The 15,402-nt window shown below is 27.9% G+C and overlaps 1 protein-coding gene across 1 annotated transcript in view; it reads right to left on the bottom strand.

Annotated features, from left to right (window-relative positions):
• Nucleotides 1-15,402, bottom strand: part of LOC105565387 (dynein heavy chain 1, axonemal-like) — an 80,300-nt gene that overhangs the window by 1,580 nt on the left and 63,318 nt on the right. The window contains 18 exon segments of the mRNA XM_012018533.1: nucleotides 292-560; nucleotides 843-995; nucleotides 1,406-1,657; nucleotides 1,894-2,073; nucleotides 3,494-3,860; nucleotides 4,238-4,392; nucleotides 5,215-5,408; nucleotides 5,750-5,945; nucleotides 6,161-6,386; nucleotides 6,854-7,164; nucleotides 7,703-7,974; nucleotides 9,166-9,556; nucleotides 9,935-10,114; nucleotides 10,385-10,539; nucleotides 11,719-11,824; nucleotides 12,849-12,979; nucleotides 13,935-14,055; nucleotides 14,131-14,259. Of these exon segments, the coding sequence (XP_011873923.1) occupies nucleotides 292-560; nucleotides 843-995; nucleotides 1,406-1,657; nucleotides 1,894-2,073; nucleotides 3,494-3,860; nucleotides 4,238-4,392; nucleotides 5,215-5,408; nucleotides 5,750-5,945; nucleotides 6,161-6,386; nucleotides 6,854-7,164; nucleotides 7,703-7,974; nucleotides 9,166-9,556; nucleotides 9,935-10,114; nucleotides 10,385-10,539; nucleotides 11,719-11,824; nucleotides 12,849-12,979; nucleotides 13,935-14,055; nucleotides 14,131-14,259 (3,788 nt within the window).

Here is a 15,402-nt window from a genome sequence, read left to right as displayed (position 1 = left end):
TGTTTCGAAAATATAAAACTTCTTTTGAAACGTGAAGAGCAAAAATTCTTTTATTTTGTTAGATATTGTACATAAGAATGCACTTTTAAGAAATCGGATTTCTGTCATGAAATAACGATTATATCTTGACAATATAAAGAGATAGCTTTATCAAATTTCAGATATGATGAAATTGTAAGATGTTTTTTATTTCGGGTTAAAAATAGCAACGGTAAGAACATTTTAAGAAAAACGTTCGTAAGCAAAAATATATTTTTGCTTTATCATACATAAAGACATATTCAGCAGTACCTCTCTTGCAATGCATTTAAATGAAACGGTTCGGATATCGTTGACAACATGTCCTTAGTTATTTGACTTGTCACTTCCTCGATGCTTGTAGTAGCAACACCAAGTTCTCTGGGCTGCGTATTTATCAAAGTTTCGAGGCAAGCATGTGCTTCTGCTTGGGCATAGCTTATATCAGCGTTTGAATGCATGCCAAATAGTGATGGATCGTCATTGAAAGGAAAACCTTTTATGTATTCTAGATAATCATCGAACGACGCTGCAGCTGGTAACTACGTAGGTGCAGGGAAACATCGCGTGTTGTAAATAACATTATTAATAGCAATTTTGTTTATAAAAAGAGTTTACACTTCAGAAATGTTCTTATTGTACATTATTATATAAATATATGTATAAATTTTATATAAATTTATTAAGATTATGTAAATCCTGAGAATTTTTGCATATATATTTTAAGTTAATGTTAATACTAGATATGAAAAGATTTACACCTTTTTTTAACATTTTTGGAATTATCATAGATAGTTGATTTTTTATATCAAAGATATGTATACCTGATGATAAATCCCTTGTTCGTCAAACTTGTGATTTTGGGAGACGACATTAATATTGTAATAGTCTTCAAGAAGTGTTATGGCAACTCGGCGATCCCAATCATCTGTTATCCGTCCACCATAATTAATATGCCCGACCGTATATATGAGAATCTTCGTTATATATAAATAACAATAAGAATTATGTAAAAATTAATATTCTTCTTAATTTACTTAATGTATAAATTTATCTCAAAAAATGGTGAATCTAAGGATTAGATAAAGAAAATTACAAGATTCTTATTATTACAGAAATTTTCTTTAGCAATTATTATGTATGTAAAAAACTCACGAGAGAGAGAAAGAGAGAGAGTGTCAAAATAAAATTTCTAAATATAAAATATAAAAATAGAATTGCGTATTTTAATAGAGACTTTATGTTCATCAGAGAAGATATAAAAATATTGTTACTTTCTTTTTCGAAAGTGATATCAGTTTCGCAATGTTTTTGCAAAATTAAAAGAGAAAAGATAGAAACATTCCGCTTAAGCTAAGATCTTTTTTCCACAAGACCAATAGCTTACTTTAAATGGCAAAGTATCGTATTCCATGACAAACATGTACAATTGTGACAAACATATAGCTAAATCCCCGTTTGTGAAATCGTAGGATATATTGAAACCGAGGGGACCAAATTTCCGTCTCTCGATCAGGATTGAGTGAAACATGCAAAGTGAGAATATAAGCCGCTTGAATGACAGAGCTTTCAGGTGAGCGGGTTGCAGAAACTCTTGCATTTCCATAACTTGTGTTAGATATGCACGTAACATGTTGGCCTACGTTAAAAATGAGAAACAAGAAGGAAACCGGATGAACTTTATGAAAAGTTATAATACGTAAACAAATTTTTATTTTTGTCATTTATCTATCTATACCGTGATTTATAACAAAAGTGTTTTTGTTTAAACGTTACGAACCCTCTTAGAAGTCGATTTAATAAAACGTCAAAAACAAAATGATTGTATTAAAAAATGTATACTGATTATATTACAATAATATGTATAATACATACCTTTATGCCTCGTGGTGGTTCAACTGTCATTTTGCTGCTATTCTGAAGAATACTGGTGGGAAAGTCAGACGACGGCGCAGATGTCAACCACAATCGAAAGTTTTTATGAGTATTTTCTAATGACAACGTCTCGACAAAAAATTCGAGTTTTGGCATCCAACTTGGTGCCAAATGACAATTCTGCAAAAATATATTACAATTAAAGATATTTATTATAAATTTTAAGTAGTAAATTGACATGTATTTTAAACAATAATTGTATATCCAATACATTTCAAACTAACAATGATTTAATATACATATAAATGTGGATTATGTGATAATATTGTGGTATAGAATTTTGTTAGTATGGTGCTATTTATGTGTTAAATATTTATGCAATTTTGAAAAGTTGTTTAGATTTTATTCTATATTAAGTGCATTTTTTAAATTTAATTGGCAAGGAAATAAGGCGTTGACAATCAAAGAGGCTGATCTTGATGTTTGTTAAATTTTAATACCATTATAATAAATTACATTGTTCATCGCGTTTCAGTTATGTTTACAACCATTTTCAAGAGAACTCATTCTCGTGCTTATTTGTGTTTCTGGTGATGTAAGTGTTTGGCAGATAACAAACGATAAGGTTCCGTAAAGCTTGGTTAATCGAATGCAGTTTGTAAGTTAAGAGCATTGATTTGTGCGTGTTTTTGAGGTTCAATTATATTTTGCTTACCGAGAAACCAAGTGAGCACAGGAATACAATTAAACGGATGTCATTAGGTGAAAATGTATCCACTATGTAATTTATTGTAATGGTATTAAAATTTAACGAGGATCAAAATTTACTTCTTGGATTCTCTTTCCTTGCTAATGTATAATATTAAGGACACCTCTATAGCACAAATCATATTTCTGCCTTTCTGCTCTATACAGGTTATTGAAATAAATAGTTTTTATATTTTTGTAGTATTTAGTATCGATTTAATGTGCAATATGTCATTGAATGGCTTCCTTTTACAATATGAGACTATATGGTGTACTGTTTTGCATACTTGAATGGATATTGTATTCAATACAGCAGATATATTCTTTTTGCTTTTACATATAAATGTTTAAACGATAAACTTTTGTGAAATTTTTTATTTAATAATTTTCAAACTGTTTTTGTAATGATTATTATAATATAGGATACCGTTTTGTGTAATTTTAACATTTGAACATTCCATATAATCATTTACAAGAAAACTCAATCTACTATTATCTTTGTATTTTCCTATTGAAAATAAAAATTAAACGAACAATTGTTTTCGTGGATCGTTTCGTTACGTCAAGTAAAAGGGATATTGATTTGTTGTCCGAGGTTTTAGTTTTTCATTCAAATTTATATTGAAACTGCTTCTTTTGATCAATTAATTTATTGCTTGTATTTAATATATTTAGCGCAATTATAAGTTATTCAAAGATAATAGACTCAAGAGAGTTACTTAATGTCAGAGTGTTAAATAATTATAATGCCAGCATGATAAATATTATAATTATGCACAAATTTTTTGTTTCAAATATCTAACACATTAATTAATTTAAAAAAGCAATTAAAGAAATACAGATAATTTCTAACTTGAAAGAAGAGCCAAGTGCCTATTTCCGCTGATTCCTTTAGCATGACTTGTGCCTTGAGTTCCTGACCCTGACCAAGAGATATCGAGTATAACTTTCCATCCATTTTTAACTTATCGGCGAACTTATACAACTCTGCGGCCGGGTCAGTACCAGGTGATAAGATAAAAACAATTGGCGTAGTGCTAGATGATTCCTTATAAATTGTTAATAATTCTGTGGCCTGAGGTTCAACAAATTGCTGACCTAGATATTTTGTCAAATAAATTTGCATAGCGTTGATGACCTTGTCAGGTCGTAAACACTTGAGTACCAGTAACTTCTCAAAATCATCGAGTTTTATCTCCCACGGTTGAGGAAATGGTGCTCTAAATGGATAAAATTATATTTTTAATGCAGAATCTTAGTTTAATCATCTTACAATTGGGAAAAGAAGGAGTGAAAATTTAAAATCTTTTAATATTTAATACAAAAACTATATTTTACTGTAGAAACTATATTCTGTAAAGAAATCTATTTATAATAGAAAGATATTCTTGCGAATAAGAATAAACCTTATTAATGATCATTAATTAATTAAATGTGTTTAAATAGAGCATTTTACATTATCAGAAAAGATTTTTTTATATTAATTCAATCTGTTATTCTAAAAACTTTATAATTACTACTTGCTTAAATTAATTTGATGTCATGATAATTATTTATATGGACAGAGACTTTAATGTAAAGGAGTTAATCTGCTTACAAATGTGCTTCCTGAGTATCAAATATGTTTTTAAATTGGGATAACGACAGCTGGAAAAATGTGATGAATTTCTCAAACTTTGGAAGTCGCTCTAAAGCTTGAATTTCCTGCCAGCACCGCGCGGTAATCCATTCGGGTGCGGGGTTTGACAATTCCTAAAAGGGAAATCCCTGGATATACATCAATAATATATGACAGAGATAATAAATATCTTTTCACCTACTCATATTTCCTGAGCGTGTGAAAGCATATACATATATGGGAAAATATATTACGGTGGTTGCAAAAAACATTAGTTAAAAGGAATTGGGTATGGCTTGTCAGATAAAAATTTATTTGATAAAATTGTAAATTTTTATCTTCAAAATCACAATAAAAACTAAATTTGTGATGTCTATTTACCATTTTATAGCTGTTAGTTTTATTTAAAAACAAGATTCGGAGATAAAAATATTATATATTTAATTTTTAAAATCCTTTATTTTATGTATTTAAAGTAATATTTAAACACCTCGCAAAGGGTAATAAAGGTATATAAGTAATATTTAAACATATATATGTATATAGAAAACCAATAATATTATATAAAAATAACATTAGGTTAAATTTTGAAGGCAAGAATTAAATTTAACCAAATGTGTGTCATTTTTATATAATATTCTTTTATATAAGATCTCTTGCATGAATCATTTTTATATTGGATATTTTATTATATTATATTTAATATATTATTATATTATATTGGATTACAATAATTGTCTTACATTAATACATGATTATTTTTATTATTTTTGTTGAACGGAAAGAAATTAATCGATATATTATAATAGATTAAATTTTATCTACATATAAATTGCGTTATTATATATTTTATATACAATATTTTTGAAGAGATTAAAGTTATTAATTCTTATTCAATAAAATAAATTTTTATTAATTATAAAGAGTGATAAGTATCAATTTGGTTCAAGTTTTACCCGTATTGGTGTGGTTGATGTAAGAAAATGTCGCCATTCTATCGGATCGATTGTGCCATTATCTAAAAGAATACGTGCGCAGACAAGGAAACCAAAATACAGTTTATGTTTTTCGAATAAACTGGAACACACATTAGTAAAGACAGCAAACGTGAAGTTCTTGTTGATGTCCGCGATCCGTTTATTAATATTATCTGTGAAATTAAATTATTGAATTAACTAACTTTAATTGCAAGTAATTAAATTAAAATAATTAAATATTTTGCATACTTAAATACGTTCATATAAGTTTCGATAAACTTTTTAACCTTAAAAATTTAATCTTAAAAGTAAACTTGTTTAAAAACACGTAGATATTTCTATTTGTTAGTCATAAGCTTTTCATGCTAAATAAAATATTGTTAGGTTAATAAAAAATCTATTTAGAAAACTTTATTATAAATATATAGTTCTGTGTGTACACTGTAAATATTAGATGAGCTTGAATTAATAACACAATAGTATACAATATCAGAATACAAAAAGCTTTACTTACTGTTTTTTTTGGTATTTGATATGCTGCTATTGAGTATAACGACTAGCCATTCCAGGGAATATTGATACATGATATCAATACGCTGGAGATCGGCGATACAAAAGAACAATATTTGTGCCCGATTTGCTACCGGCATGTATAATGATCTCGTTAAATCAATGTCTGCTTGTGTAAATTCAGCGGTTTCCATTTTCATCTATAGTAAAAGATAAATTACTGTTTTATATAATAAGAAAAAATCTAGTTTTAACAAACCAATAAATATGTATGCTATTTATTTTATAATCTATGAAAGAATAAGATCTTGCAACTACAACTAAAATAATATTACATATCTGAAATATAAGGAAAGAAACAGACAGTTTTAGCACTAAATTTTAAACCTATGTAATAATAGGATAATTTTTTTACCTTAATTTCCTCACTTTTGGCTTTTGAAGCTTCTAAGATATGAATCAGATCAATGTCATCAATTATTGATCCTTCGGATATCGTAATTCTGTGAAGAAGTCTGTCCTCAATCTCTCCCAAATTCCGTTTCATTTCAGCACACGACACAATAATCGCGTTCCTTTCCTGTTCAAGATCAGGACGCTCTTGTATAGTGATCAGAGACAGCATCTGATCGATAAGGCCACTATATAGTTACATATATATATAAAAGATTAAAATCAAATTTTAAATGAAGCACACAGATTAAACATCATATTACTAACTACTAAAATTGTGAATCAGATGAAGAAAATTTCTGTTTAATTAAATCAAAATGAAAAAAAGATCAAGTTTATCTGATTCATTTTATTATACATATGTTATTTTAAAATTACAGATTGTATATTAATTTTAATCTTTGATATTGACACGTACATTTATATCTGAATATAGTAAATTATATAGAATAAAAATTTAAGAAAAGTATTTAGGAAAGTGTAGACAGTTTGTTTGCTTACAAATGTTATTGATTGAAACTTCCACTATCATTGTTAGATTTGGTTTCATAGTTACTTTACAATAATAAAGATATGGTAGTAAAGCATTGATCATAAAATTTACATGTACAAAATATTTCACAAAAATTTTTCTAAGAAAAATGTAAAGTCTTACCCAACAGTCACTGTGGAATTGATTATGAGTACTTTTATCGCTATATCTGGTACGTAATGAGGATTAGAGAGTCTTGTTGTTAAGTAAAGACGAAATTCAAAATTGTAGGGTACGATATTCTCGCCAATTTTAATGCTCGGTTGTCCGGTGTTATTGAATAATGCACGAGTGAGAATAGGATCTAGGGAAGCTTCTAGTTCAGTACTGACATTTTCAATCAAGCATGGCTTTCCGAATTGTACACACTTTTCAATGATATGTAATAAATCTTTATCCGTCATTTTTAAAATAGAAAGTCCGAATGGTTTGCACTGAAAGCGAAAATTTACTTAATTGAAAGAATAGAAATATTTTAAATAATTATTACAGAAACACAAAAATATTTAGTATAACAATTGTGTAATTGAATTTTTATACCTATTTAGAAAATAAATTAAAATTTTTTAATTTTGAAACTAATTTCCATAAGTTTTTAAAAAATCGAATTAAATCACTATTGCACTGAACTCTTGAATGTTAACATAACATTCACAATGAGTAATAGTTATGTCTAGGCTATTACATACATATCTGATAAGAAAAATGTACATAAAATTTTGTATAAATAAAATTAAAAATTAATATTTAAAACATTTAGGAATTATTTTAAAATTTTATGTTTTTAATTTTTCTTAAAGGTTTCTACGATAAGCAGTTTACTATTTTTGTCGATCTCTCTCCCTCTCTCTCTCTCTCTCTCTTTCGTCTTTATCTTAAAAGTCATTTATCAATAGTTATAGAAAATTTATGAAGTATAAATTTCCCAAAAACTGTTAAAAAAATTCTTACTTTTCCCTCTTTGATACCCACCATATTGCGTATCCATTTATTCGCCTGTGCTTGAGGGTCAATGAAGAGGGGCCATCGCTTAGAATTCATCATGAGGACTGCATTCTCGATAGATAGGGAATCCCTAGGCAAACCATTCATGTGCCAATTTCTTATCTCTATCTGATTGCCGAGAGTTAGTATCGGATTGCAGCCTGGACTGTGAGGAATATCCTCACCGAGAACGTCGTACCAGGTTGTCAAGAGATTTTGGCGATAAATATCTGTGAAGGGTGTTAGGTACGCAATTGCACCTGCAAACAAGATGGAAGCTTCTGATACAAAGGAATCGTGTGAAATCAATCCTGTTCTGCTGCTGGAATAGACAAAGCTATGCGGACACTCGATTAAGCTGCTGCATGTGAAGCTTTGTCAATCTCATATGAATGGAACAGTAAACAATTGTCACTAATGAACCGTACGAAGATATTGTGTTATTTCCAATCGGACTAAGGTTGGAGAGAATCCGTGAGAAATATTTTGTTAACATGTGACAACACTATCAAAATAGTTTTTACAGTAACAAATATAAAAAATTAAATTATTATTAGAAATTAGAAAAAAATCGCTTTTTACACAATTAGATAAATAAATATCAAAAGTGTTTTCATAAACATACTTCTAATATCTGTTTTGCAAGTTTTATTTTTGTTTAGATATTCTGGGTGTAAGAAAATAAATATAAAAAAATAATTATAATATATGTATAAGTTTGCTAAACTAATTGTACTTTAATTTTTTGTTAATGAGTTTTTATAAGATGATCGAATTGATATTGCGCTTTGGTAGATAAACGTTGCTAGCAGAATCAGATTAGTGTCACTATTCTTTGTAAGGACGGAACCTCCCAAGGCACGAAAATTGAATTTACCAGAATGGCTGCGACTTTCTTATATAATAAATGTCGTACCAATTCTATTAAAGTAGATCGTATAGAATTTTAGAAATTGACACTGTTAAAGTATTGATTTAGAAACTATATGACAGATTTTTCATAATACAGTTTTCAAAAAATACATAGTTGATGCATTGATAATGATATTTCAACGATATAATTTTAAGTTATTCGTTTCTTCAGGAATCTGTTTATTTCCAATTTAGCATTATTTTGTCAATTTAAATTACGGGTAAACAATTGTAATATATTTTATTTGTTATATTGTGTAAATTAAACTATAATAATCTATTTACCTATTTTTAGACATAAAATTAAAAATTAAATTAAAAGAATTAATTTAACGAATTAAACAAAAAACATTGTATTATTGAGCACTGTCGAAACTATTACACCATTTTTGTAGTTTTGCAGAAAATATAAATTTGTAAGTTGTACAATAACTTTAGTGTCAAAAATCTATGTTTCAAAATATATGAAAGAATAAGATTTTCAGTTTTCATATGCAAGCAAAAATAAATAATTCGAATAAATCAATGTTGACATATACCTGACGAGAGAAGGATATCACCGATAGCATTCTCTAAGGATATTTTTATATTGTCTACCATAATAATCCATCGCTTCTGTTCATCTGACAAGCCTATAAGCAGTCTTACGGCTCGTGCCATTCGTTCCTCACAAAGTTGTTTCTGCTTTTCTAATCCAACTTTCTTCGCTTCCTCTTCCCTCAACTGATCTTGCAATTTCTCAATGCCTTCTTGTATCTCTTGTAATCTTGTTATTATACCCTGGAGTGTTGTTTCGTTTTCAGCCAGGATTTCCTCGGCTTCTGTCAAGGCTTCCATTTTAGGTGCAACTTTTTTATTTACGAAGTAATAGTTGTACATTGCGTGGATCCACAAGCACAGAGAATGACAAGCTTTCGAAATTTGAAGTACCTTTTGATATTATAATTTAATAATGATATTATTATTATTCAAATATCAAACAAATATAGTTGCAATTTAACTTATATCAAATTACATTTTTAGATAATTACTAAAACTTAATTTTAAATTAAATATAATATTTTTAAAACATATATGTATTAGTTTTGAAATTAGCTTATTGATTATTGATATTAATATTAAAAAATGATTACTAATATATTGGTAAAGAAAATGTGTGTATGGGTGTGTGTGTGTGTGTGTGTGTGTGCACGCGCGTGCTTATTTATTCCAATATTATATAAAATTCATGAAGCAAATATTTTTATGCAAAAATATTTTACAAACAGTACTACAAATGTAATAGTTTACTATTATAAAAATGTTTACTTTATCTGGTTGAAAATTGGGATTTTCTATATAATCGTTTAATTTATTGATAATTTCCTCCGTGATATTTTCTATCTTAAAATGAGCCATTGTGTATAGAAAATGAACTGGATCTGCCAGCATTTGACTTCCAGGAGTCCAATAGTCTAATATCTTTTCACCGGGAAATTTCCCAGGAATCTGAAAATAATTAATCACTCATAAAATTTGTATTTATGATACTAATTAAAAATCGTATTGTACTTTTTATAAATATTTATTGAAATTATAATATAGAATTACAATATCATATTTTATCATATTTTATAAAAATAGTAAAAATTAATGATTATTGAATTTCAATTTTACGGTTATAATTACGTAAATATTATAATATAAAAAATGCTTCGTTGGAATTTTCAAATTATTATTTTGTAACATTTGCGCAATTGTGTATATGCCTGAGCAAACCTTGTTCGGTTTCACGTTATTCATAATGCACATTGCTTCAATCACTAAAAGTACTCCTACTGGCGGTCTCCTCATCGCTTTTACCTCCGTAATATCGTTCTTATTTAGAGCCTTTAAACTAGCTACAGCAGCCTCGAGCATTGGTTTTACTTTACCTGTGTACATATATAATTTGTAGACATGCGTAATTAATTTTCCTCAAAATTCTCTCTTAAATATTATGTGTGTATCAAGGGATATGATAGCATCTCGCATCAAATATACATATTTAACATAAAATACATCCTTTATGAGCGTGACGCTACAGTATATTTTATACAAGAAGAAAAACATCTTTTAAGAATATATGTATACATATTTAATTTCTGTAACTAGTTTAAATATTTTAGACTTGATACTTTTCTAAATATTGGTTTTATGTAATTTTTAAATAATTAAAAAGGACTGGGTAATTTTTAGACATAATTTTAGACATAATTATGTTTTATATAATGTAATGTAGAATGCAAAAAATATTAAATTCAATTAGCAATAACTAGTATTGCTATATTCACAGACTCTTGCTTTTAATACTAAAAACTAACAAAATTTTTCATGATTATCATAAATAAACAAGTATATATATTTAAATATAGCATCTAATTTTTTTAGAATATATGTATATGTCTTTGTTAATATCGTTTTTAAAGTAAACCGTATGCAAATTAAGTACACAATGTACATGAACGAATTTGTGAACATTATAGCCGCAAGTTTTGTAAACTTTGCGTTGATTTAATCGTAAAATTCTCCGTCGAAAAAACTGACATTTGAACCGTGTACGCAATGCGCTATATTTATTCTAAAGCGGAACGTCCAAGTAAATAACACGTGATACTTTTTCGATATGATATTTTGTACCACAGGAATGTTATTTTCGATAATAAATATTTACGTCCACAATGGATTTGCACTTACTATAGCTATTAAAATATGGTGAGAGAACTGATCACTGTATGTATCGATTAAAATAATGTCGTTTACGTGCAATATGTATTATACAAATACTCGACATGCAATATGTATTATACAAATGTATAACAATTATGGAGTAGTTACTAATTAGAACGAAATATTTAGGAATACACACACACATGTGGCCATGTAGTTGTGATAATAATGTCCAAAAATATTAGTTGATAAATTCGCTTGTTGCAGCCCTTCTCTTAATTTTGTAACAAATTTCTGTTACCGCACGTGCATGCACGTGTACTGCAAAAGCTATATAACATAATTTAAAGTATAATGCTCTGACAACAGAGCTTTTACTATGGCTTCGTAAGGATAAAACGTACTCAAATCGGCCTCTGCCTCATCCCTGATCGCTTTATTCTCTTCCTTTATTTTTGCTGCCGCCGCTTCTTGTTCCATAGCCATTATTTTGGTCTTTTCTGTTTCAATCTGCAAGAAGCAGATTATAAGCTTTGTACTCGTATGTTGATTACGTAAGACGTATCTTGTAAAAAAATAAAATGGAATATATCAAATCTTCTACATGCAAACAGTAAAGGCTCTTTTGATACACATTAAATAATAATAAGCTAATAAGTGCTCATGCGCTTAAGTATATAATTAATTAAATAATTTTTTCCATAAATTAATTACCAATTTATTAAAGATATTTCAGATTCATATGGACAATTAGAAATAACTTCTAAGTCAGATGGACATAAGAAAAATGATTTAATTATATAAGTATTGTCTGATTACAATAAAAAAATACATATGTCATACACAACACACACAGACTCTCTCTCTCTCTCTCTCTCCCCCCTCCCTCCCTCTCTCAAAACATTAGATTTGTTTATTTAAATTATACATTTTAATAAAAAGCTTTTTCTTCTACATACAAAAAACAATTGTTCTATCGCAACTATATTTTTTTTCTCAAAAATAGAAGAAGGTTCCCCCGCAACATTTCCATTTAATTATTCTCGCTCTTAATATCTTACATTTTATATCTTACATTTTGTAGATACACATTTTGCCTTGAAATATGAAACTTACAAAGAAATGTCTCACCTACATTTTATTAAAACATAAAATTTTATTTCAAGTTCTTATAATTAATTAAATTAAATTTAACAGACATAATCTTTCTAAAAAAAAGCTTGCAAAGACCTTGAATAATAATAATTTTATTAATCTCGTTATGAGATTAATTATGTCCTTATACAAGTTTCCCATAAAATATCGTGAAAAGAGAGTTATAAGATGTCAAAGAAAATTATGAAACACAAACGTAAGTGGAAAAGATTCTTCTTACAATTAAAAATTTATTTTAGTTGTTAAACCGATAATATTAAATATTTCCTGTTGGTGAAATCTGTGTACTAAGTTATATCTTTTGTATAAGACATGAAATAAGAAGTTTTGAGCGATGAGGATGCAAAACTTTCTTTGACAGAGTTTGAGATGTGCTTACTGTGTCTCGAGTAATCTTATGTATTATATCCGCCACAGCCTCTGCCGCCTCCTCTAACTTAGGTTTCATATGTTTTAATATCTCCTGTATACCTTTCACTTCTGCTTCTGTGTTCGCCAATTTATTTAATCCTGTTCGAGAAAAGTACACGTTACAAAGACTAAGTTGTATGTTGATTAGATGAAGATTTATGTAGATCAGATGAAGTAATTAATTTGCATCGTCTTGTTGTAAACGAAACGAAAGCAGTGAATTTTCATTACGGGCTCATAGAGTTTAAACAGATGCGTTCTCGTTTCATCGGGATGTTAATCAAAAGAAAAAAACACTAGAAACATTACGTTTTCAAAGAAACGCAATTTCCCTGTTCATAGTAATTTGATATGCTTTGGTATATTTCTCGTATTGTAAATAAAGTTGGCGGATAAATGTACAATAAAAGATATTTATACCTGTTTCCCGCATATATTTATAACCACAAATATTAAAAATCAAATTACTGTATATGAGAATACCTTTAATACAAATTAGATTAAGTAGAATAATTCTTGGGATATATATTGTATTTGCAGAATCGATATTACATACATTGAAAATGTTACTGAAATATGTAGCAGGGGTGTTAAGAATTGAGACATTTCATTTCCTGCCTTCTAACACACAAATACTACCCACGACCTGCACACAGGGCAAATCGATATTCCGAATTTACCGCGAATTACGAGCTACCGTCAGACAGTCGGTGTTAAATTTATAGACTCTGGAAAACTATTGACGGTCATTTACCTTTGACCTATGCAATCTATCCGTTACGCTGATACTAAGATGCTGATGAAATAAGAAGTATAAAAAATAAAATGAGAATTTTCACTTTAACATCTCAATTTAATTATTTTAATTAAAATTGTATTATACATATATAATTTTATCAACCTTTCTTTATATTCTATAATCTTTCCCTTAATCGTATATAAGAACTGGAAAGTATTATAAAATATTTGTTAATTATTTCATAATTATTAAAGTAATTAATAAATATGTAAGATTTTGTGTTAATTCATTTATATTAATTTTATTTTTACTCACCAGTGGACAAACGTATCATTGAAGAATTTAACTCATCTTTCTTTTTTTTCAGAAGGTTGGCATAACTCGATAGTAATTCCAAATATAACGTAGGTGTAACATAATTATGACGATCTAATTCCTAAAATAATTTATTTTATACAACAATCGCAATTTCATAAGTTGATACTGCAAAATATTAATACTGCATATTTACTTTCAAAAAGCGATCACTTGCGTCGATTACACTGGAGTGCATAAACCGGCATATCCTTACGATAGACTGCAAAGTTTTATTTGAGATCGACTCGTCTTTTATATTCGACAGGTAGTGCGTTGCTATGATCTAAACACAAATGTATCGTAATTTTAAACAAATCGCACTCACGCAGTTGTTTATCATCGTGCTTTTCGTAAAGTTTGTAAAACTTCATTGCAAAAACATTAATACATACAGACTTCGAAAGATTAATAGGACGATTCTGTGGTTAAACTTATGTTAACTGCTCATGCTCACTGCGGAATCAACTCGTGCTACAGTAAATTAAAGCTTCGTTTGAAAATTGAATTTACCGTAAGATTTCCGGAGCAGATCGGAAGCGGAGCTTTGAATTCGTAATGACATAAGGTTACTAAATGTTGCATGCTAAAATCTGTTTTTACCACACCATTTGGCATTAAATACAGATTGCCATCTTCCAATCCGACATAAGATGTGCGGTTTACATATAAGACAAGTAATTTTAGACATCAAATGTTATACTTACAATTAATCTTAAACGTTGAATGTGTATCTAAGTGTATGCAAATTTTCTAGATACATTTCTTAAAAATATTTCTAAGATTTTCTAATTCTAAAGTAATTTTTAATAATTAATATTGTATATATTTACAGATTTAATTTATTCTGTTTTAATTATTTGTTTTCATAATCACTAGATTATAGTAATAATTATACATACAATTATGAAAGTATTAAAAAAATGATATACTGAAATTAAATTGCACATTTTGTTTATAAAATAATTTTTAATAATAATTAAAAACTTAAGTTAATATTAAGGACCATCTAATACAATAATTTATTTATCTTCATGAATTAGATTTAAGAGAAAAATTATTTGATAGATTATGTCAATCAATAAAAACTTATCAGATTTTGTATTCAAATAACTATAATAATATCTTACATATTTACTTATTTGTTATTCATCAATTAAAAATTTTTTATATTTAGACGTATCAATTTATTAAAATCTGAAATTGCTAATTAAATGTTTGTCAAGTGTCTGTGAGTGTCTGTGAGATTATGGTAATAATCACTAGATGAAGCTAAAATTGCTTATAAAGCTGTATGATGATTATCATTTATCGTAAATCAGTCTTTATTATCTATTAATCTAAATTTACGAACAGCTAAATGTTCATAGCATAAGTTATAATTATGGTAGCATAATATAATAATAAAGTATGATACTATTTGTTGAGA

Source organism: Vollenhovia emeryi, unplaced genomic scaffold, assembly GCF_000949405.1.
Source record: "Vollenhovia emeryi isolate VEMERY1.0 unplaced genomic scaffold, V.emery_V1.0 DF939153.1, whole genome shotgun sequence".
In the NCBI taxonomy this organism is placed as follows: Eukaryota; Metazoa; Arthropoda; class Insecta; order Hymenoptera; family Formicidae; genus Vollenhovia; species Vollenhovia emeryi.
This window is presented reverse-complemented; position numbering and strand designations above follow the sequence as displayed.